This window comes from Symphodus melops (genome assembly GCF_947650265.1).
Source record: "Symphodus melops genome assembly, chromosome: 10".
In the NCBI taxonomy this organism is placed as follows: Eukaryota; Metazoa; Chordata; class Actinopteri; order Labriformes; family Labridae; genus Symphodus; species Symphodus melops.
Genome location: NC_136700.1, coordinates 16,689,678 through 16,711,332, shown reverse-complemented (window position 1 = coordinate 16,711,332; position 21,655 = coordinate 16,689,678). Strand labels below are relative to the sequence as shown.

The window sequence follows — 21,655 nt, the reverse complement described above, 5'->3', positions numbered from 1 at the left end:
TTATATGATCAAATAAAAGTATCTGACTCAGTTCTCAGAGAACATGAAGATGAGGCGGATGTTTACCTGCTTTCCCAGACAGTTGGCATCTTTAAGCAGATCGTACACTCTATGCGCCTTCTCTCTCTGCTGTGCAACATGAGGATCCTGGCCAGACAGGGCAAAGTATGGCAGGATATTCACCATGATCTTGGGGAAACAGTTAGCCAACAACTCTTTCCAGTCCTTCCCAAGATACCTGCCGATAGACTTCACTTGCTCAAAGTCATCCAGGATGACCAGGTGGGGGATCAAAACCTGGTAGGAAGAGCTTTAAGGGGAACCAGCGTAACAGGGATGCCAGATGTTAACAATTAACCTTGATGATTTGCTTATATGAAATCATGAACATGAAATGAAAGGAAAAAAGGATGAGTAATTTACTCACTTGTAGAAATCTTTGACTGTGTCGTGGTCAAGGAGAGGGTAGGGAAACGATCCAAGAGTGTAGCGGTCATCGGCTTGTCTCTGCGCCAGCCACTCAGCCACCAAGAAGTATAAGTGAGAGCTGACAAACGTTTTCACACTCCTGTAGCCCAGCAATCTGGATACACTGCTCAACATCTGTGGTGAGTGCAGGAATGGTTCATCTTAATAAGCTCTTCCATTAGTTAATTCATAATTAATAATAACAAAGTCCTTGAATTGCCCCCCCAGGGACAAATAAAAGCTTTTTGAATTGCATCATTGGATTCAAGAATAAATAGTGTTTAGTGTTTACAAACATACACAGGGCTGTTAAAGTGTTACCTTTTTGATGAACTGTTCCTCTACATTGTTCTCCTTGTAGGACTGGAAGAGGGCAAACAGAGCCTGCTTTTCACAAACTGGGCTACAATGCAGTACAACAGACAGACTCTTCAGCAGGGTGGCTTTGCGGTTAAACGCGTCGTCCTGCTGGTTTTCCGAAGAGCTGGTTCTCTGTGGGTGATCACAAAAAAAGCATTCAGAAATCCAAACGGAGGCAGAGGAAAAACAGAAAACTGGTTCTGCAAGCATAACGTTAATGTCACACCAAGATATTAGAGACAATGTGGCGAGCAAAAATAGCAAACCACATTCAAATATTTTGGTCCTGTAAATGTATAAGTGGATTTTGGGAAAACTCTAACAGAGAACTTTCAAGTTTCACTTTTTCAGTTTACCTTTAAATAAAAACACACAAGTTTCACTATTAGGGAAATTACCAGAAGGGATCTCACTTGTTTCTAGCTACAAGAGCAGCAATTATTAAACAAATAATTTTATCAATTCAAAATGAAAGGAGCTTGTAAATGAAATGTATGGAATGATAAAAATTACTATGAGAATTAGGAATCAGGTTAATATCTTAAAAGAGAGATGTACATAATTACTGACACCCCACAATATGAATTTAAGTGCGTTAGTAAGTTTCCTTTTAGTATGTATATTTACAGATGTACGTATGAAAAACTTTTAATTTAGATGTGTGTGCATGTAGACAAATGAAGTTATACATTGTTGCCTTTAATTCATTAATGATATTATATTCCTGTACCATAAATATATCAGAAATTGATCAGCCACAGACTTATGTAACCAGCTTGTTTGTTTTCCTGTTATTGTTTTGTTTGGGTGGTTCTTCTTTCGTGTTTTAATTCTGTCTTTATAAAGAAACTATTAAAAAGCAACAAAAAAAAGAAAACTTGTTCAGATTTTTATCACATCACAAGACTCAACTTACTGGGAGCCTCATTCCTTCCTGAGCCTTTAGGTAAATGGTTTCAAAAGCAGCCTGCTGTTGTTTGAGCGGCAGCATTTTCCTCTTATCTGGGTGCTCTGGGTTCCTCTCTAGAAACAATCTGGATAAACAGACGGATAATTCACAGAGTCAGATCAAAGATTCCCTCAATGACGTCCACTCTTCTATAGTATTCCACACTCCAGCAAGAGCTACCTTTCCAATGACACGGCTACAAGCATGCGGACTTGGTGGTGGGTATCTGCGAGGTAAGATGGAAGGATGGCAGACACAGGATGGTCTTCCTCCTTGATACTCAGAACTGCCCACTTACAACACGGATCAGCCTGTCATACAAGGAGCAGTACTGAGTATGAGACGCATGTTAGTTATCAAGAGGATACATGTGAAATCTTGAGGATCTAATTAATCATTCTGCAGTATGCAAGCGTTTAATGATCAATTGCAAGATTAACAATTGTATAAACAAGACACAGTGAAAGCAGCTTTATAATCACAAAAAGTCAAACTCTGCTTCCAGCCAAACATGTCTAATAATTTCCTGTTGCTTACATAATTAAATTCACAACTACAAATATAGCATATTGTTGTGCAGACTAATGAAGCGGTAGAGATCTTACCTCCAATAGGGCAACAAGACATCTCACCAGAGCAGCTCGCACAGCTGCAATGCATTTCCCAGTTTGGCTAAGAAAACTGAAACACAGAACAATGAAAAGGCACGGCACGTGCATATTTCACATTTGTTAATTTATTGAGATAAGCACAACTTGTGTTTAAAGTCTTGTACTTTAGGAGTCAATTCAGATCAAACTGAAAGTTACTTCTATTTCCTGCTATCAAAAGAGAAGTCACAATTAACACAATCAGTCTATGCTGAATAGAAAACATGCCACTAACTAGAATCCAGACAGCACTTGTAGCGCGGAGCCCTGAACGTGTCTCATTTCCTCTGTGGTGTGTTTGGTTTCTCCCAGGCACTGTATGGAGGGTATTAAACCCAGCAGGACGGCAGCACAGAGCTCTTGGTCCTGTCTGTACTGTCCACACAGTTCCCTGTAAATAAGGGACAACAAACAAAAAGTCTATTCATTTTTTAAAAACTCATTAGATACAGCACATGATTACACTTGACTTTGTAATTATGAAACAATAAAAACAATGGATGAAAAAAAAAATCACTCACTCAGAGAGTCATGCTCAAAGTTAAAGTTTTGTTTAGAATAATATATCAAAATGAAAATACAGTAAGTAAGGGTCACAGAAAAAAGTCCCTACGCTAGAGGACGAAGCAGTGAGTCAAATTCCTCAGGGGAGAGCGAGTCATCAGCAGGCAGCTTCTTTAGCAGGACCAGATACTGAAAGAGAGATTCATATGTGTATATAAGTATTCATCAGTTGCACCAATACTCTACCCTGTGCAACCATAACTCTCAACAGCAGACACTACACCCACCATGTTGAGGTGCACGGCTTTGCCAAAGTCAATTTGCTCCAACAGTAGCAGCAGCCTGCGCCGCACCTCCAGTGGTTTGAAGAGAAGACGTTGGGCAGGCTGGACGGAACCGCATTCACACAGGAACTCCAGGACTGCAAGGAGAGCCAGGTCCTGGAGGGCCATATGATCATCTGCTAACATACTTTTCGCACCTGATGTACAAAGGAACAAAATAATATCAAAGATATTTTTGTTGCTGAAATACAACAGAATAAAAATCATCAGCAGGGGGCTTTCAATCCAAACAATAACAAAAGATGGTGTTGAGGCTCGCGGTGAATCATGGGAGTGATTATCTCTGCTCATCCCTCTGTAGTTTAGTCTACCAGAGATTCTATCAGAGGGGAAGCTGATTGACTTGACTTTTTTTTCTAATCCGAGGGATAACTCGGATTATTGAAATGCCACAGTTGCTGAGTGCCTTCTCTTGTTGGATTAATGCCGGGTCTCTCAAAATTATGTAACAAAGAGTATGTCGTACACCTGTGCTTAGAATGTAAACTGATTGAAACGATGGAATGACCTGGTCCATAGGTAGTGTCACTGTTGTCTCCCGTCTGTCTCTGGGTTCCATTGGTGCTGCTGTGGGACTTTTCATCATCTTCAAACAAGTCGATGTTGTCCCCTTGTTGGGTTCCAGTCACGTCCCAGTCAACATCCATGCCACCGTCTTCTTCCACAACACTGACTCTCTTCGAAGCACTGATTAACTTAAGAGACAATCTAGTAAGATTACATTAAATAGGTTTTTTTTCCCAACTTTTTTTTCACCTCGGGTCAAATAAATCAAACATTTGTTATATACCATAAATATGACTAACCAACATTTTGCAGATCTCAGCCAGTTCACTCAGGAGACTAGCAGGCAGGATCATAAGAAAGAGACTGTAGGAGATGGAACAAACATCCTGCAGAACAAAAGAAAAACAGATGGGTTAGGTTGTCTAGAAACAGACTTGATTAATCTTAGCGCAGCTGATATTTCAGCATTTATCAATCCTTCATGATGCAGGCTTCATTTACCTTGTTTTTTCTGCAGGTGGACTCTGTGCAGAGCTTCATGACGGCTCTCAGTGTGCTCATCGTACCTTCCTCTGTCATTTTCACTTTCACACTAGAAACAAAACCGCTGAGGTCCTGAGCCAGGGCCTGATAACAACAAATGAAACAACCAAAAACAACAACATTTCAACATTAACAATTTATTCTCTGATGTACTGTTTTGGAGATTAGTTATCCTAAATCAAGACTGACAACCTAGTAGAAGTTTACATTTAAATGTTTAGAAGCAGCTGCAGGATACCTTGGCTTTAGTGAAGAGCTGTGAGCAGCAGGCTTTTTCCTCACTCAGACAGCCAGTGGAAATATAAGCTGCTAGAACAGCAGTCAGCAAACTGGAACAGCGCACCAGGCACTCTGGGGGGACGGACTGAGACTGCAAAGGGAAACTCATAATGAACACCACAATTCTCTTCGACAACAACAAAGACAAGTACACTCAGAATTAACTTCAACTCACGTCAGGAGAGTAGCAGTTCAGAAGGTTGTCAGCAACACAGAGCAGTGATTGTTCCAACTTTTGACTGAGAATTGGGACATCAGCAAATTGGGCGTTAGTTGAAGCTACGTTCACCGAACCCTCAGTCTCTTGCTTGTCTGAGGACCTGTTGAAGCTGAACTGCAAATACAGCCTCTCGATCTCCTCCAGATTGTCTTTGGCATTGAAGGAGGTTTGTTTTGGGAAAAAGGAACTACAGTAAAAGATACAAAACGGAATATGTTAAAATATCGTCACAGCACAAAGAAGACAGAGAAAGTTGGTACCAACACTGAATGTCTTTGAAGATACAATAAGTTGGGCAGGGTAGCTGTCATGATGCCAAGAAAAAGAAGAAGTTATATACGATTATGCAATAAAGGGGTACAAGCAGTATTAATAAAGTAGGTAGTTTTAATCTTATTAAGGATCATTTTCCTCACCTTTGTATTCCATCCGTTCCGTTCAGAAACATCAGGCCAGTTTTTGTGTCTTTCAGGGTCAGGGAGACCAGGATGTTTGCTATTAGATTGTAACAAAAGTCTCTGCAAACAAGAAAAAAAACAACAACATGCAATTACAGACCTTTCATCCCTACATCAAAGAAAAGATTGCTTTATCTCGACACAGACTGTAAAAGTTGTTTTAATAGTATATTTTCTCTTTTTACAAATGCTAACAAAAATTTCACACCAGAGGACACCGGTATCCAATTTATAATGTTATAAGCAACGTAGTGCCAACCTGCAAATAATAGGGTGTGGTCTTGAGCTTTCCTCCATCTCATCGCTCTGATCAGACATCAGCAGCCACGCTATCAGGGTCTCCTTCAGGGTAGGTGAAGCATGTCCATCTGTAACTCCCACCCACTCCCACGCTGAGCCCATGGTTAGACTTTTAGGGACCTGAAACTTCAACAGGGCCTGGGCTAGACAGAGAGCAGCACTCCTGTGTGACAGAGAGAACAATGGGCTACTAAATGCAAAGGCAGAATAGCTGGTGGAGAATATGTATGCAGAATAAATGATGGACACTTACGGAGATGGTTTACATACTGATCCAAGATAAAGCTTCCAGAATTCTCTCTCTACATTGATGAGTCCTCCATGGACAAGAGAGCTGAGCAGGTCCAGGCTATCGACCGCTGTCTGAGGGGAACTGACCCCTCGCAGTGCTAGTGCCCACACCCGACCCCACAGCCTGTCCAGCTCTGTCCTGTTGACTTGGGCCTTCACTGGGTAGCGAGCCTGGCACAAGGCCAAATCCATCAGACAGCGCATTACATAGGTCCCCCTTTCTCCTTTCCGCTGCTCTGCCAGGAGCTGGTACAACACAGACAGCAGTGGGACCAGCTCCTGGCTGGGCACCAGGGATGGGTACTTGGACGTGAGCACTGAAGTGATTTGCAGCCTGACAAGAAAATACAATTTGGGTGAAATAACTTAAAATGATCTTTGATCCATCAGGCTACTTTGTGTTTTTCTGCCATAAAACATCATCAATAAAGACAACTGTTCCAATTTTTTAAACTTATTACATTCTTGATTGCTTTGAAATGTTATTTTATTGATGTGATTTTCCCACCATGGTATGACATCAAAGTCACTTTGCTGAGGCTGAAGATTGTCCCTGAGGGTCCCCCAGCCCAGCTCAATACGTCGTCGCTTGCTGGCTGCTCCATGCGTCGGACTGCCCATGGGGGCCGCTCTGAGGGAGGCCTGCGTCACTTCCAAGACGTGAGTGTCATCGTCATCACTGAACAGCTGCGTGCAGGAAGAGAAGTACGTTTTCATTCATCCTGATAACTCTCTCACACAAAGTGGTCACAATATTATTTCAAAATAGTAACATATTCTCTGTGATATTCTCTCAGCACACGTGAGACTTGATCTCTGTTACCTGATGACAGATGTCCGCTGTGAGCTCGATCAGATTGTCTTTGACAGCGATGTGTCTTGTACCTGTGACATACTTCCCCCTGCTGCCTATTTGGCTAATTTCTCTGATTAAGGCGTCATACAAGTTGTAAAGCAGACATCGCCATTTGGCTGTGTCCTCCGCATAAGCATCTAAAATAAAAGAGAAAGTGGAAAAATTAATATCTGTTTGGTGTTCAGCTTTAAACCATCAGTTTATATCATTGAATTTTCAAGGTAAAAAGCATTTTACAGTTATTTCATTACTGTAACCTGCTAAGATTGTTCTTGCGGTTACTTGAGGCTGACACAGCTTTCTACCTGTTTCCTGTGTCTTGGCTCCTTTAGGATGATGAACACATATCTGCAGTTTAAAGAACTCCACAATCTCCTCTTTGAGAGCTGCACTGGGCCTCATGTCTGCCCAGACGTACAGTATGGAAGGCAGAAGCTCCTCTCCTAGTTGACACACCTTCATCCGACAGTTCATGGCCGCAGATCTTAAAAAGATGTTAAGAGCTGAGAGGAGGTGCTCCAAAACAGTCAAGTGCCTCTCTTGCCTAACAGGATCATAGATTTAAAAAACTTAGCAATAAAAAAACTAAATGCATCACATTTGTATGTAAATATTCAACTGGTCAACATCATGCTCAGTATAACCTGGCATTCAGCAGTGCTTTGGAGAAGAAGCTGAACAGAGAGCTGTTAAATCCATCAGTCTGCATGCAGCAGCCATGCACCAACGTGTGAATGACTCTGCTAACCAACACACGGTTAATGGACTTGGATGACGAGGTGTAAAAGCCACAGTACAAATCCAAAAGACCTGAGGATCCGAAGAATGAAGAAAGGGTATTCAGTAAACTACGGCATTATAAAAGCATAATTGTTTGACATTTCGCTTAAATTGTTATATGATCAATACATCATGCAGATGAATATCCCAACCTTTCCACTGCTGTGGAGTGATGTCACACCAGTACTTGCGGACACAGAGGATATCCTTCAGAAGAATGCTGCTATAATCTTCTCCATAGGCTGAACAGCTATATGAACTCTGCAGGACATCCATCACATGTCTCAGCAGCTCGCTGCACTTTAGACTACACCTGCCTGCACGGAGAGAAACACACAGCAGCAACCTTTACAATATGATCAAACTACTCATCTAGATCCTTTTTTTTTTTTTTTTTTTGTAACACATGATTTGAATATACTGTATGCACAAGATGCATGGGTTACTATTATATGAAACAGCTTTATATTCGGTCAACTTAACACAGTACTAAAATTAGGCTTGCTTTGCTATTTCAAACTTGATAGATAGGGTCCTTACGTTTGTTTGCATAACGAATGAAGTATTTGATCAAGCTGCACGTGTCCGCCATCTTCTTCTGCCGTATGGCCAGAGTAGTTGCAGTAACGTTTGATTTACTTGATTGCATACTTTCTGTCTCCTTCTGGACATAACGTTGCAGAAATCTGACACGGAAAGAAAAGCACACGAAACAGAATAAGAAGAACATATCAGTCAAGAGGATTTTTTTTAGAAAATGACTGAAGCCGAACAAAACAAAATTCTTAATCAAGTACTTTATTTTAATATGTACAATTTACAGGTGTCTTGCATAACATTTTTCATTCCAATTCCTACACAAAATATGGTAGCCCACAGTTAGTTGGTGTTCATTTGTGAATGACGCAAATGCACAAACGTTACAATAGATTAATAATGAGGAAACAGACTAGATCCATTTCTTGACAGGCAGCTAATAGAAAAATAACACCAAGGTTGAAAGTCTAAGAGGCTGATTTACTAAAATACTTATTAAAGAGTACTACATGCATGTTCATATAATTGCATGTAAGGTTGGCTGGGGATTTGCGGGTGATCTACTAAGAAAATGTGCGTTTATGATAACAGGTGCAAACCTTGTGCAGGTGGTCGTATTTAAATGAATGTACTGGTATACTGGTAAGAGTTTGGACGTAAAGCAGGATGACTGGAAGCGCAAAATGAGTATTAGTGGGAGAGGCAGATGAACAAACATTACTATCGAGTTATAGCAGATAAATCTGAATATTACAAATAGAAAATGTGGCTTATAAAAAACCTCTGCATTAGACATGGCCTCTCTTTTCTTCCCTCCATATTTTGAATGAATTGCTATGCATCGCGCAGGGTAGCTGTTAGAGCCATTTGTATTATTGTGTGTTCAGGTCATTCCCTGAATGACACAGTAAGTGGCGTATTGGACAGCAGCAACATGGAAATGCACATGTAGAAGAAGAGGTAATTACTCCTCAGGTGTGCTGCTTACCGGGAGAAGCACGCCGTTTTTAACCGCCGTTTAGAGGCTAATCAATTAAGCCCTTTTTGTTTGTTTCATGCAAGTTATTATTGATGGAAGTGTGTGTATATCAAAAGGTTTTATTGGTAGGCTACACAGTGGTAAATAAAAATATACAGTGGTAAATAAATACATCTTAAACACAAGTCCGCAGATGTTTGATTCACAACATGGAGCAACCGCAGGACGACATGTCAGTCACATTACTCGGTGGCAGCTCCTCACTGTGGCCAAATCAAATAACAATAGTAACAAGCCGTGTCCTCCTTGGCACGGGCGCACCACTCGGGCCGTTGTGATTAAACAGCGCTGTGTTTGATCGGACATAAATGCCCTGGCAAGAGGTATCGAAGACGGGGGTATAATTAGGGCTTTTTGTTTTTCAGATACATTGATATATTTTTAAACAAGATATAGGGTAAGACAATACCGTTAATATCGATATAGTTTATGTTGCATTCAATTAACATTATATGTGTAGTGACCAATTTTAACAAATCCTATTATGTTAAGAAAAGCCTCTTTGGTGTTGAATGTGGACGCTGTTTTTAAACGCATGCTCAGCTCTTAAAAAACATAAGAAGTCGGTTTCTATACTTTTGGATATATTCATCCATTTACTGTTCAACTTGTAAAAATGATCAAAACAAACAAAACAAAAAAGACGAACCACTACGTCAATTGGGATTAAATAAACCAACAAATCCAATTTCTCCTTCTCTTCTCAGGCTGTTTTTTGCTCTCATTCCAACACTTGTCCACCTCACCTGGAGCCCTGATTAAAAACACTTCCCCAGGCTCCCCATAGTGCCCAGTAAAGGGAGTGCATATATAAACAAAGAAAATGTACAACACATAGTTTGGCTCCAACAATATGCATCCTCTGTAGAGCTGCCACTTCACCTGTTTCTCATTTCACTCCTCCATTCTCTCTCTCTTTGAGCTAAACTCAAAAAATGAATGGATAACAAAACACAAAACTGTATTTATTTTGTGACGCAGAAGATTAACTCATTTCACAAAAAGGTAGGTATATTTTCATGTGCGTACATGTTGAGCTTGTGCAACTGACTGTTAATATAAGACCTCAATATATCGACATACATTTTAATGTTGAAGTTCTTTAAAATGCAGAGGCTGTGAATGTTCACTTTTATTTGTCTATAAATAGGCAACAATATATTAGTGTGATCATAGTGTTTCTCTTTGTTAATGATTATTAAATCCAAATAAATAAATGCATGCCATTTCTTTTTCTCTCATTCCAAAAATATTAACATGGGTGGAAAAACACACTTTCTGCCTCCTTTTGTTGTGCCTGTGTCTCCTCCTAACTATAAAAACAGCAGCCTGTTGTGTTTAACACTGTTCGATTAGCATCTTCCTTTCAGAAGTGTAAAACACAGACACTGTCAAAATCACCATTTTAGCAAGGCTTGGCAATCAAAGTAACTTATCTGCATTTTCTCCTCCCTGTTATTAGCACGCAAGGGGCAGAAACACCCCATATTGCATATTCATTAAGGCAAATGTACAAATTGGACAATGCGTGTTGTTTTGCTTATATGACAGACGTGATCCTCAATGCACGCCATTAGTAGATCAGATTGAACATTTGCTTGCAGGTGGTATCAAGTTTACGCATGTTTGAAGACACGCAAACCTTTAGTCAATCAGGCCCCATGTGAAAATGTGCAAAAAGTGTCCAAATAAGCACATAAAAACAATGTATGATCAGTATTGCAATGGAGAATTGTACGTGTAATATTTGACAGATGTTTCACAATGCAAACATGCATTAACAGGTACCTGAAAACAGCATCCCATGTGAGTTGCTTGGAGCCTTTAGCTTTAACACCAGAAGTTCGATCCAACTCCTGTACAACCTCTGGAGTTTGAATGAGCCGCTTGAAGCGTTCAGCTTCTTTCTAGAGGCACAAAGAGAAGACACAACTATTACAGCATCATGTATTAAGTTGTTACAGAGGATATGGTGGTGCCAGCAAAGGCTTAGAGCAAAAAGAGCTCACATGTGTTTCTAATGCAATCAGAATGCGTCTGTGATTACCTTCCTCTCTGTAACTTTGTCATTCTCCAGACCTCTGCAGCAGACCAGCAGATCATGAAGGGCAAGACTCATGCTTGACAATGTATGGGGACACAGCTTGCATCAGTAGACTCCTTTGCAGGACAGATAAGGATGTTGATAAGACAGTTGAGTTTTTCCTACACTATCAGCCAACAATAAAAGAGGAAATCGCCTTGATGACACCTCATTTTAAAGGCAAACTACGTACATTACATTAGAAATGAAAGTCAGTATTCACAGTTGGCCTTGTAAACAGGCTGCTTTAGCTGTAGAACGGTGCATGCTTAGCTTTTAAAAGTTTAATCGCAGATGTTCATTCAAACACTCAGTTCACTGACCTCCTGTGACTGCACTGGGTGTCCACATGGAGTCTTAAAGAGTCGCAGATAAAAAATAAAAAAAAGGTGGTCTTATTTTGTTTGAGGAGCGAGCTCTTGTGTTCCTGACAACTTTGCCATCTTTACGTGTGTTAGCAGACGCACGCACGCACACACACGCGCAGCACGCAGGAAATTCCCGCCCCAGCGTCAACAGAAGCGACGTCACTTCCTTGTCATAGCTAGAAACGGGTGTGTCCAGATACGTTGGTTTTCAAGTTATAATAACAAACAAACTGATTTGTTGGATGAAATAATAATTAATTCGTTTCGAGCGCATATACGTTATGTTCTATACAAACTGTTAAATGTGTGGAAAGCAACGTGGGAGCTTAATACAAGCGTGACATTCAACTTTGGACTACAACTACCACATTTCCTTACAGGATATTAAGTAAAAAAGTTCCGGGTTATATGTGCTTGAGTTCCCCGCCTTTTGAGTAAGCAGGGTCGTCCTCTGGAAGTCTTCACAACAACACGGCTGACGGTTTTAACTTGACGTTGTATGAAGGATTATGGAGACTTTCATTGAACATGTAGTTTACAGCTGATTGTTGAGCACCAACCAAGAGGGAGCCATGTTGCTGCCATCTGACGTCGCCCGGCTTGTTTTGGGTAAGCCCTGCGTTGTTTCTTTACAGGGCAAAGAGCTGCGACAGTAGCATTAGCCAAATAGTATATGTGATGGTAGAAGCCTATAATCGTTCACTTTTTACAAGCCAGAAGTATTCGTGTACATTGATTATGGACGCCTGCCTTCGTTCCTCGTGTTTTCCTGTAACTTGGTGTTCGTCATTGTTCCACCCTTCTCAGGGTACCTTCAAGATGAGGGACTGTCCGCTACGAGCCAAGCTTTCATCAATGAGTGCCCAAATCTGAAAGAGTATGCCGACCACACCACAGGAGATGGGACAATTCCTGCGTGTGTGTTTGTAAGTTTCCTCTTCCACGATGGGAATAATAACACTTCAAGGTACACCTCGAATCTACGACTCATTGGGTTTTCTCTCTACACACAGTCTGTATTTGGAAAAGGCCTGACGACCATTTTAAATGAGTATGTGGCTGCCAAAACAAAAGGTAAGTTTATCTGACATCGTTACCCCGTAATTTATAATACATGCTCAGTCATTTGATTACAGTTTATGGTGTTTATTGACTTGCTGTTCTTTTGTACAGAGTCATCTCATGAGGTCCCTGCAATGATGACTTCCTTGTGGAAGAAGCTGGATTTTACACTTAACCAGATCAAGTAAAGAGTTTCATCATCAAACTTACTGCAATCATTAAAAGTTAAACCAGAGCACAACTCAAATCTCAGTGTCGTAGAATTTGATTTGACATTATTCAGTGACCATTGTCCTTCTGTTTTTCTTCTTTAGATCTCTGCAAAACTCCCCAGCTTTATCAGCAAGTCAAAGAAGTATGTTTATTTCTTCAATTTTCATTTCATATGTTTTTTCACTCTTATTCAATTCTTAATTGTGTACATTTAAGGTTCCCTGAATATTAGCAGGATTTGTATTTAAGTTGTACGTTTCAGATGCATATGTGGAAATGTAGTTGACAGTATCTGTTGAATGAAGATCCTGTCATAAAACATTTAGCTGTTCAATTCACTGAAAGACTAACAATTATTTATTACACCCAGAGATGCTCTATCAGTGCGGTTGTATTAAGTTCTGTGTTTTCTTAGAGTTAATTTATTGACTTTGTATTCGACCACCTCTTGTTTTTTGCAGTACGTTCAAGAGTTGGACTGGCAAACATGGCTCGACAGCGAGTCTTGAAACTGACTTCAGCCAGTGCCGTTGTCTGCTCTACAGTTTCTGAATCAAGTTCCATCATCAGCCCTTCACACGTCTCCCACAGTATGTTGGGCCACTCCACTCCTGTGAGCTACAGTGCCACCTATATCAGACCTGCTACTGGCAGTGGCTCCCACCAGCAGATCCAAGAAGATGTCAGCCGATTAGTAAATACTCCCAGTCAGTATCAGAAACATTTGCCTCACTCTGTTCATGTTGTCTGCGATTTAGAAGTTGTTAATGTGATCACTTTGGAGTCTGTGGTGTTTTTTTTTAAAAAGGTTGAAAGAAGATGTCTCTAAAATGCCTGATAATAGAAAAAAAGCACTTATGACCTCTGTGTAGTACTCTGAGCTATAAAATAAACCTCATACAAATAATCCCTCTTATATTTTACGTTCTAAAAAGTGTAACTTGTGTTGGTGTAATTTGCGACGCCATGAACGTCGACAAAAAACATGTCAGTGGACCTATTTAGATTGAGATAAAGTTAATTTTCATATGTGCAACGTAAAGAGATAAAATGTATTTTGAATTAGAACTTCAAAAAGTTACCACTTGAAACCTCTAGATGTCTTTATTTTGTGAAGGGCCCTTGATATATTTAGCAGGATGTGCAAGGCATCAAGTACAGTATCAAGTACAGTAAAATGTTGTTTCCATAATGTGTGAAATGTGTTATTACAGGGGATTCACCAGTTCAGATCATTGTTTCTGAACAACGGTTAAATCCAGGCCCCATGTCTCCCGGACGAAGGAAATGGTAAGGCTTTTTTTTATCATTTGATTTGATATATTGTTTAACACCCAATAAAGAAAAAGTGCAAAGGACAAATAACAGACTGTCTTTTTCAACCACAGTGGCTTAAATATGCTGATCACTGTCAACATTTCCATTCACTCATTCCAATAAAATCTGCCTAAATAAAGCTCTGTGTTGGCAATAACGAGCATCAAATGGCAAATCCTTATGAGTGTTGATGACTTCAGGGCTGTTTACTCAAAATCAACATTTACAACCAATTCTTATACAACAAAGACTTTTGTGAAGTGTTGTTTGATTCTGTATTAGAAGTGTGTATACTTTTCCCCATGAGATTGCCCATAATAGTGTTAATATATATTTTTTTGTTTATGTCACCTACAAATACTTTTATCATTTATGCTGCGTTCAGGGACACACCGAGGAAAAGGAGTGGTGCTCCAAGTGGGTCGAGTGGCCCAAGCAGATGTGCCATAGCTGCCAGTAGTCACAGCGCAGAACCCCAACCTGAGGAGGTAGTTGATGAAAGTTTTCCTGTGAGTTGAGCTTTATGTTTGATGCTAGCTGTTCAATGCAATAACCCTGGACTAATGTGTAAGAAATATTAGGGATAATACACTTGTAGGTTGTTTATTTGATGACTGACAACATGTTCCAGACACAGAAAATCAGGCATTAATGCTGTACTTTGATCCAGTTCTCATGCTAACTTTAGTGAATGTTTCTTGGCCAGCTTCGATCGTACAAGTCTCAGTGGTTCTTCTCCGTCATGATTCATCAATGTTGTGACTGTGCGTAAAACAGATGTTAATCTCCACAGCAGCTTGTGATACAAAATGCACGTGACAAGATCCTGGGAGACAGATCGTTGCAAGAGAAGCTGGCGGAGAACATTAACAAAATCCTCGCCAGGTATGTGCTGAGTTGAAAGTGTGCATTGCCTAAAAAAAACAAGAAAAAGGGGAGGGAAAAAAAAGGCATTTATTAGAGATTATTTACCACCTTTTTAGTTGCAGCCAAAGCTCTGTACGGCAATCTTGTGGCACGCTCTGGTCATTTCACTTTTCCCTCTGTTGTTTCTCTCACATTAGTGACACAACACCCCAGACATCAAAACCCCCTTCAAGTACAGTAGAGGCAGACCAGTCTATAGATGAAATCTTGGGATTACAGGTGCTAAAAACTTAAATGTTCTTTTCACTTAAATACTCAACAGTATTACTATATCCAGCTGTTTTTATTTACCTCATATTTTTTGATATACATTCTTCGGTACAGGGGGAAATCCACATGAGTGACGACGCCATTCATGACATTTTGGAGCAAACCGAGTCCGACCCAGCTTTTCAGGCGCTCTTCGACCTGTTTGAATGCAGTAACTATGACCTACTTTGCTTTCATTAGTTTTGTATGATGAAGAGTACTGTAACTTTCAGCTGTATAAAAGCACTTTGAAAGGCAAAGTGAATGGACTTTTTGCATTTACAGATAAAACGAAATTCCCCGACGGAGAACCAGAAGATGGAGATAATAATATTAATGGTACTCCACAAGACAGTGAGACAGCTGGACCTTCAGCCGCAGTCAGACCTATTCAAAATGATGTTCCAGGTATGCTTACAATCCGATGACACCACACTTTCATGAACAGAAAATGAGATCTTCTCAAACGTCATGCGGACATTCCAATGAGGAAAAGCTTCATATTCATTAACAAACGTGAAGAACGTTTGAGCCTTGTTACAGGTTGGTTCCGATTGTTGTCTGATAACATTGTCAATCAAAAGTATAGAAGAAGAAGATTTACTTTATTGATCTCCGAATTAGGTTTTTACACTGTTTAATCATGCAACACACACATAGGCTGATACAGTCCACATGCACAAACAGGATTCTATGGACATGCACTAATGGAGAGAGATTTCAGAGTAAAGGAGCAGCCCCCCGCAGGTGCTCTGGAGCTGGTTGGAGGGGGGGGGATTTGGTGCCTTGCTCAAGGGCATGTCCAAACACGCGTGAAAACATGATGAAGTGCAGGCAGTCGTGGAGAAAAGAGAGATGTGATATCTTCTGGCTAAAAAGAGTGACAGAAAAAGATGTATTTGAAGAAGAAAGAAGAGCAAAAAGGTGATTTTAAAGGAGGGAAATAGATGCACAGTCAGAAAATTAGATGAATGAACTGCACCTTGTCTCTGTTGTTTACTGCACATTTCCAAATGCTTTTTGTGCACCCTTTACATTGAACAGTTCAGGACGAAGCTACTTTGAATACACTAATAAGGGCCGAATTAATCATCTGTTTAACTTTTCAGGCACAACACAAAAAGAGGCGAATGACTTGGATCAAACACCAATCACAGTAAAGATGAGAGCGCCAGACCCGAAAGAGCGCAAGACCAGAAAGTCGACAGCTCCCACCTTGTTAAAGAAAACGGTTATTGGCCCCAGCAGCAGATCGTCGCGAATAGAAAACAGCTTTGCCAGAGTGCTAGTGAGTCACGGGCAGCACCGAGCAGTTTCCCCTGCAGAGAACTCCAACAGTAAATTACGTCCCTCACTTAACAATGAAAGCGATTTTGAAAAAACGATGGATGTCGACGGACCTTTGAATATACCTCCTGTGCTCTCAAACATTATGGTTACTCCGGATCCTGCTCCAAAGGACAGAGCTTTGACCACAGCTTCTCTCAATCACTCAACCGCTGTTCCCTCATCGAGAGCCTCTGCCGCGTTTGCTCTGCCAGAGTTGTTTAAACAGACCCAAGGATCCAAAGAGCAACCTGCTGCAGTCTATTCATCATCTTTTAGTAATCTACCCGTGTGTTTGTCTACTGTACAAGATGAAGTGACCCCTCCAACACAAACCTCTTACCTAACTCATATGTCACACTCAAGCAGCGGAGGAGACACCCAACCAGTGTTTACTCTCTCAACGATGGATTCTGCCTCATCTGCTTCCAGCTTTACCATGAGTTCAACTGCCCTGCCCTCATTAGCTTCCACTACATTACTCCAAGAAACAACTGGCTCACCCAAATCTGCTTCTGCTTCTACAGTGGTTACACCTACACCTGCTTCATCTGCATCACCTGTGCCCATCTCCTCTTATGCCCCAGTTTTTGCTGCACCTGATCCTCCAAGTGACAACCACACCACCCCAAGCAAGGCTGCCACAGATTCTAGCGTAGTTTCTTTGAAGATCATCATCAGTGATAACCAGGATGAGCAGTATTCCAGTGACACGGCCTTGAATCAGGCAATTTCAAGTATATCTGGTGAAAAGATACCCACCATCTACCTTTCCTCTCCCGCCAAGTCTCCAGCAGGCCCAGTCCTCCAGAAAGCCAACTTGGACGAGGCAGCGCTGGCAGTGAGTTGCTTACAGAGCTCAGAAGGACATTTGAGTCCTCTCAGCATAAAAGGCGGGGCCGTGGTTGCGTCCCCGTTAACCGGGACATCACAGGCTCCGCAGAACTACATTATTCAACTCCCTCTGGACACGACTAACCATGCACTTCAAGGAGCCACCTCCAGCTATTATCTTGTAACTGATCCCCCGGCCGCTGATGCTCAAAGCAGACAGATGCTGCTTTCTACCAGTGCCTCAAAGGGACAGTCTTTGCCCACCAGCCAGTATGGAGTGACAACACCAACTTGCACTCAAGGCTTCTCCACTGGTAAGAGAAAAACAGATCCCATCCTCTTTTAATTTGTCGTTTTTATTTGCATTTCTGGCTTTTGTGCTTGACAAACTCTGAGTTACACATACAACAGACAATGTTGCCTCAGCACAGCTCGTCAGCAGGCGATCACATAGAGTTCTGTTCTACACATTAACACACCGCAGGGCAAAATCAACTGAGATGACACTGAAAGAAACCTCAGCAAACACAAGGGTGGATGGAGTTGTCCTTACTTCAGCATACACTGTAAACACAATTTCTACCGTTGCATTTACCACAAACAAACTCCAGAGGCATTCATCATATTGGTCATATCCAACAGGACAAAGGACAGCAAAAGGAGCCTACAGATTTAACAGTGTGGCGTTAACGTTCTTCACGTCACTCGCTTGCACACGCCACATCGTCTCTTGTTTCCTGGGTGCGTGAGAGGTGGCATGTCTTTTAATATGTGCTCTTCTTTATGTGCAGCGTCGGCACTCATCTTACCATCACCTGTAAAGCCCATGATGCTTCCTGTTTCTGTTATGGGTCAAAACACTCTGGGAGCGGTCCAGGTGGTGTCGAATCAGGTAAGGTTTTCCGGTGTTAATATTTCCGCCATCATCCTGGTGACATTCCTGATGTTTCAAGGTTTGTTCCTTTAAACTTCATCAACATCATCACTTTTGCCCCTCTGAAAAACTTGTCTTTGAACAACACTTTGGGGTATGACAAAGTGTCTGGATACTTCATATGTGATCCAGATCATTATGTACCACTATGAGGGCTCACATAATAGTCAAACCCTACGCATCTTTCTCACTATACTGAAGATTCTGTAGACCTTCAGAATACGAGTAAACATTTTTATTAACTATATATTTTGAATTATATATCTACAGCTTGTCGCCATAGCAAACCCTGTACCTGTGCCGCAGTCTCAAACTGTCAAGCCCAAACTTCCAACAGCAGCGGTCAAACAGTCGTCAACTGCAGGTATGTTAGAGTTGAAATTAAAGATGTGGCACATTCAAGAAATGTATTTTATAATAAGCAATGACCCAAATTCTTTTTAACTTGCGCTCCCAAAGGATGTTTTTTTATATATATATATATATATATATATATATATTTATTTATTTATTTTTTTAATTCCAGGCAAAGAGCAACATCTGGTTGGTAAGTCAGTTCAACCTGTGTCAGCTGAAACCACAAACCAGAAGAATACAGAAAAGGCTTCCAAACACAGGAGAATTTTATGTTTTGATTCTTCTGCAGAAGTTCAGAAACAGTCTGCTAAAGTCACTCTACCTCCAGCTACAACTACATCCTCAGCACTACCTGTTCAGCCAACTGTGAAAGATAAATCACACCCAAGCATTCGAACCAAGCCTACTATATTGGGTGGCAACAAACCCAAGAGGAGGGTACACCCTGTCAGATGTTCGGCAGATCCCCAGACTGGAGCAAGCTTTGTGAAGGAGGTGGAGATGTTAGTCACTCCACAACAGCACCAGAAGGAGAACCCTGGCAATCGAGACAACAGACAGAACCAAGAGTCTCAAAGTGCAAGTCCCAGCAGGGTGGATGAATCAAAGCTTGAGCCTTTAAAAAAGCCAGATACGGACAGAAAATCACAATCTATTGATAGGAAAAATGGTCACGACAAGGATGGTGAGGGAGCAACAGAAAAAGTTCCTCATAGATCTAAGCCATTGTCCTCTGAGGACCCACTGAAATCAGGAGCTATGATTGAGAAAGAGGAGAGCAGCAAAAAAGAACTTGGTGAAAAAGCTCCTGCCAAATCACGTGAGGGACATACAGACAAGAGGACTCTCTCTCAAGAGGTTCCAAATGTGACCGCCAACAAGGAGAACGAAATGAAGGGTAGCACACAAGGGCAGTCAACACCTTCATCTTCAGCATCAAGAGACCTTAGTTCTCCAGCAGTTTCCAAGGCTACGTCTAATCCACAGTCCAAGGCTACAAAACTCCCCTCAAAGACAAGCTCTCTGGCCAAACAGGCAGCTGAGATGCTTCAGGACCTTAAGGGGCAAACCAACCCTTCCACTCCAGTGAAGAGACCTGGAGTTGGCCTTTCGGACCTGAATCTTCCACCAACCCCAGGGACTGATCGAAACACGATGGAACTGGCTGACTGTGCAAGGACTCCTTCTCGACAGAGTAAAGGCAAAGATAAAGATGGGACTCCCAAGCATCTAATGCCTCCCAACACCCCTGACATCCCCACATGCAGCCCAGCCAGTGAAGCTGGCAGTGAAAACAGCATTAACATGGCTGCTCATACACTTATGATTCTTTCTCGTGCTGCCATCGCCAGGACCGGCACTCCACTAAAGGACAGTTTACGCCAGGAAGGAATAGGGGAAAAGTCTCCCACAACCTCAAAGAATGCTAAAAAGCGTAAACCGTCTTCGCCTACTTCAAGTCCTCCTGCAAAGAAAGACAGAGTGAGTAACAGGGATTTTCACTGTTTCAAATACTTACCATTTTTCCTGTCATGTTCAGAAGTTCTCTGGTTTCAGGTGAAGTTAAATGCTAGGGTGCAACTGAGGAGAATTGTCATTATCCAATAAATGTGTTTTATAATTGCGGTTTAAGTATTACAGATCTGATCATTCAGTGGTAGCAGTTTACAGCTTATTACTTTTCTGATGAAAGAAAACGGATTCCTAAAAGAATCCTTTATTGAGACATTTTTCAGTGATTCTGTAATTACAGAAGTTTTAGATCGTCTCAATTTGGATTTTAACTGCTGAAATATCCTTTCAAATAAGTATTATTTAATATTACAGAAATGACATTTTATTCCAAATAATTATTGTACATTGCCATTTTTAAGAGCATCAAATCAAGACATTTCGTTTTTTGCTGTGTTGCTATTTTTTATTTTATTTATGTATACATCTCTTTTATATGTTTGCAGGAACGGAAGAAAATGATGGATTGCTTCCCTCATGACTTGGATGTGGACAAGTTCCTATCTTCCCTTCACTATGATGAATGAAATGGCACCAAGACACAGCAACAGAAAAGGGCTACTACATAACTACCTGGTTACACCATCTGCTAAACCTGTGCCTCTGGTTCCTATTAGTAGCCTTGCCCGAGACTTAGCCAATGAGTGGCTTGATTTAGTTGATTTTTTTCTGTTGTATTTGATGTTCATTGTAGCAGCGGGGCAGCCATGGCACTTTGTATTGTATTATCCTAATGCTGAACACAATTTAGGGGGGCATTGAGACAGAATGGGCGCCTGTTGTTAAAGTTAGCAATTCACAGCATTTCTTTGGTCAATATTTGACTCCAGATTGAGGAATTCTGTAAACACTGACCGGTTTTATGTAGAATACATTTTGAAATATGTCTCTATGAGTTATTCAAGATGAAGAGCTACTCTTTTATTTTAGGTTTAACAATTAGAGAAGTCTGTTTAATTGTTTTAATGGACAGTTTTTTTTCTCAAAGGAAGGACAGTTAATGTGACAATAACTGCAAGTGTTTGAATTTGCATACTAATGCCACATTTCGTGTTGCAATAAAACAAAGAAACAGTCCTTTGTGTTTTCTACAGTTGTATATTCATTGGCCCAGTTACCAAGTGTATCGTAAACTAGTTACATTTCTGCAAAGTGTCACTGCTGAGAGGACGCAACAATAAAGTATTTTTTAACAAGGTGCGGGACAACATAAGATGGTGTAGGAAAGTATGCTGACTATACAGTATATTATCTGATAGTGGTCCATTTACAGTGTGCAGACAGTACTTTTATAGTTCCTCTGGTCGACACGGGGACCTGAAGGAATTCTTCAGGGCCTCAAAAGAGCCGAAAGAACTTTCAAACCCGTCTAGTATAATTATTAAAAA

At 41.0% G+C, this 21,655-nt stretch overlaps 2 protein-coding genes across 7 annotated transcripts in view; one reads left to right on the top strand and one right to left on the bottom strand.

The window, feature by feature from the left end:
- atm (ATM serine/threonine kinase) overlaps positions 1–21,655 on the bottom strand; it is a 37,253-nt gene that overhangs the window by 14,638 nt on the left and 960 nt on the right. Inside the window, exons 1-26 of one of the 2 annotated variants that reach the window (XM_079354369.1) lie at positions 11,492–11,635; positions 11,133–11,245; positions 10,874–10,992; positions 8,050–8,195; positions 7,662–7,826; positions 7,374–7,539; positions 7,035–7,273; positions 6,697–6,866; positions 6,382–6,560; positions 5,836–6,207; positions 5,542–5,745; positions 5,241–5,342; positions 4,780–5,011; positions 4,564–4,695; positions 4,284–4,409; positions 4,082–4,168; positions 3,784–3,970; positions 3,219–3,412; positions 3,041–3,120; positions 2,663–2,818; positions 2,383–2,458; positions 1,958–2,088; positions 1,745–1,862; positions 790–960; positions 428–603; positions 67–310 (exon numbers count right to left, since the gene is read on the bottom strand). In XM_079354369.1, coding sequence (XP_079210495.1) covers positions 67–310; positions 428–603; positions 790–960; positions 1,745–1,862; positions 1,958–2,088; positions 2,383–2,458; positions 2,663–2,818; positions 3,041–3,120; positions 3,219–3,412; positions 3,784–3,970; positions 4,082–4,168; positions 4,284–4,409; positions 4,564–4,695; positions 4,780–5,011; positions 5,241–5,342; positions 5,542–5,745; positions 5,836–6,207; positions 6,382–6,560; positions 6,697–6,866; positions 7,035–7,273; positions 7,374–7,539; positions 7,662–7,826; positions 8,050–8,195; positions 10,874–10,992; positions 11,133–11,204 — 4,044 coding nt within the window. In that variant the 5' untranslated portion in view covers positions 11,205–11,245; positions 11,492–11,635. Of the gene's footprint in view, positions 1–66; positions 311–427; positions 604–789; positions 961–1,744; positions 1,863–1,957; positions 2,089–2,382; positions 2,459–2,662; positions 2,819–3,040; positions 3,121–3,218; positions 3,413–3,783; positions 3,971–4,081; positions 4,169–4,283; positions 4,410–4,563; positions 4,696–4,779; positions 5,012–5,240; positions 5,343–5,541; positions 5,746–5,835; positions 6,208–6,381; positions 6,561–6,696; positions 6,867–7,034; positions 7,274–7,373; positions 7,540–7,661; positions 7,827–8,049; positions 8,196–10,873; positions 10,993–11,132; positions 11,246–11,491; positions 11,636–21,655 lie in introns of those variants that run through there. The other variant, XM_079354370.1, reaches the window with a different exon arrangement.
- On the top strand, positions 11,735–21,344 carry npat (nuclear protein, ataxia-telangiectasia locus). Of its 5 annotated transcripts, XM_079354378.1 has the most exons (18): positions 11,735–12,145; positions 12,344–12,462; positions 12,550–12,610; positions 12,710–12,782; positions 12,913–12,953; positions 13,273–13,518; positions 14,026–14,101; positions 14,514–14,637; positions 14,922–15,013; positions 15,193–15,274; positions 15,380–15,476; positions 15,590–15,712; positions 16,414–17,778; positions 18,256–18,356; positions 18,669–18,762; positions 18,925–18,945; positions 19,045–20,237; positions 20,714–21,344. In XM_079354378.1, the coding sequence occupies exons 1-18, from the start codon at positions 12,109–12,111 to the stop codon at positions 20,792–20,794; spliced, it is 4,026 nt and encodes a 1,341-aa protein (XP_079210504.1). In that variant the 5' UTR covers positions 11,735–12,108; the 3' UTR covers positions 20,795–21,344. The 5 variants fall into 5 exon arrangements, with proteins under 5 accessions (XP_079210504.1, XP_079210503.1, XP_079210502.1 ...); XM_079354377.1 differs by having other exon boundaries at positions 14,514–14,616; positions 14,925–15,013; positions 18,925–20,237; XM_079354376.1 differs by having other exon boundaries at positions 14,514–14,616; positions 18,925–20,237.

Coding starts and splice junctions, on each gene's coding strand:
- npat (XM_079354374.1), top strand. CDS start 12,109: ATGTTGCTGCCATCTGACGTCGCCCGGCTTGTTTTGG. Junction 12,954..13,272: donor TTTATCAGCAAGTCAAAGAA/GTATGTTTATTT, acceptor TGTTTTTTGCAG/TACGTTCAAGAGTTGGACTG. Junction 20,238..20,713: donor CTCCTGCAAAGAAAGACAGA/GTGAGTAACAGG, acceptor ATATGTTTGCAG/GAACGGAAGAAAATGATGGA.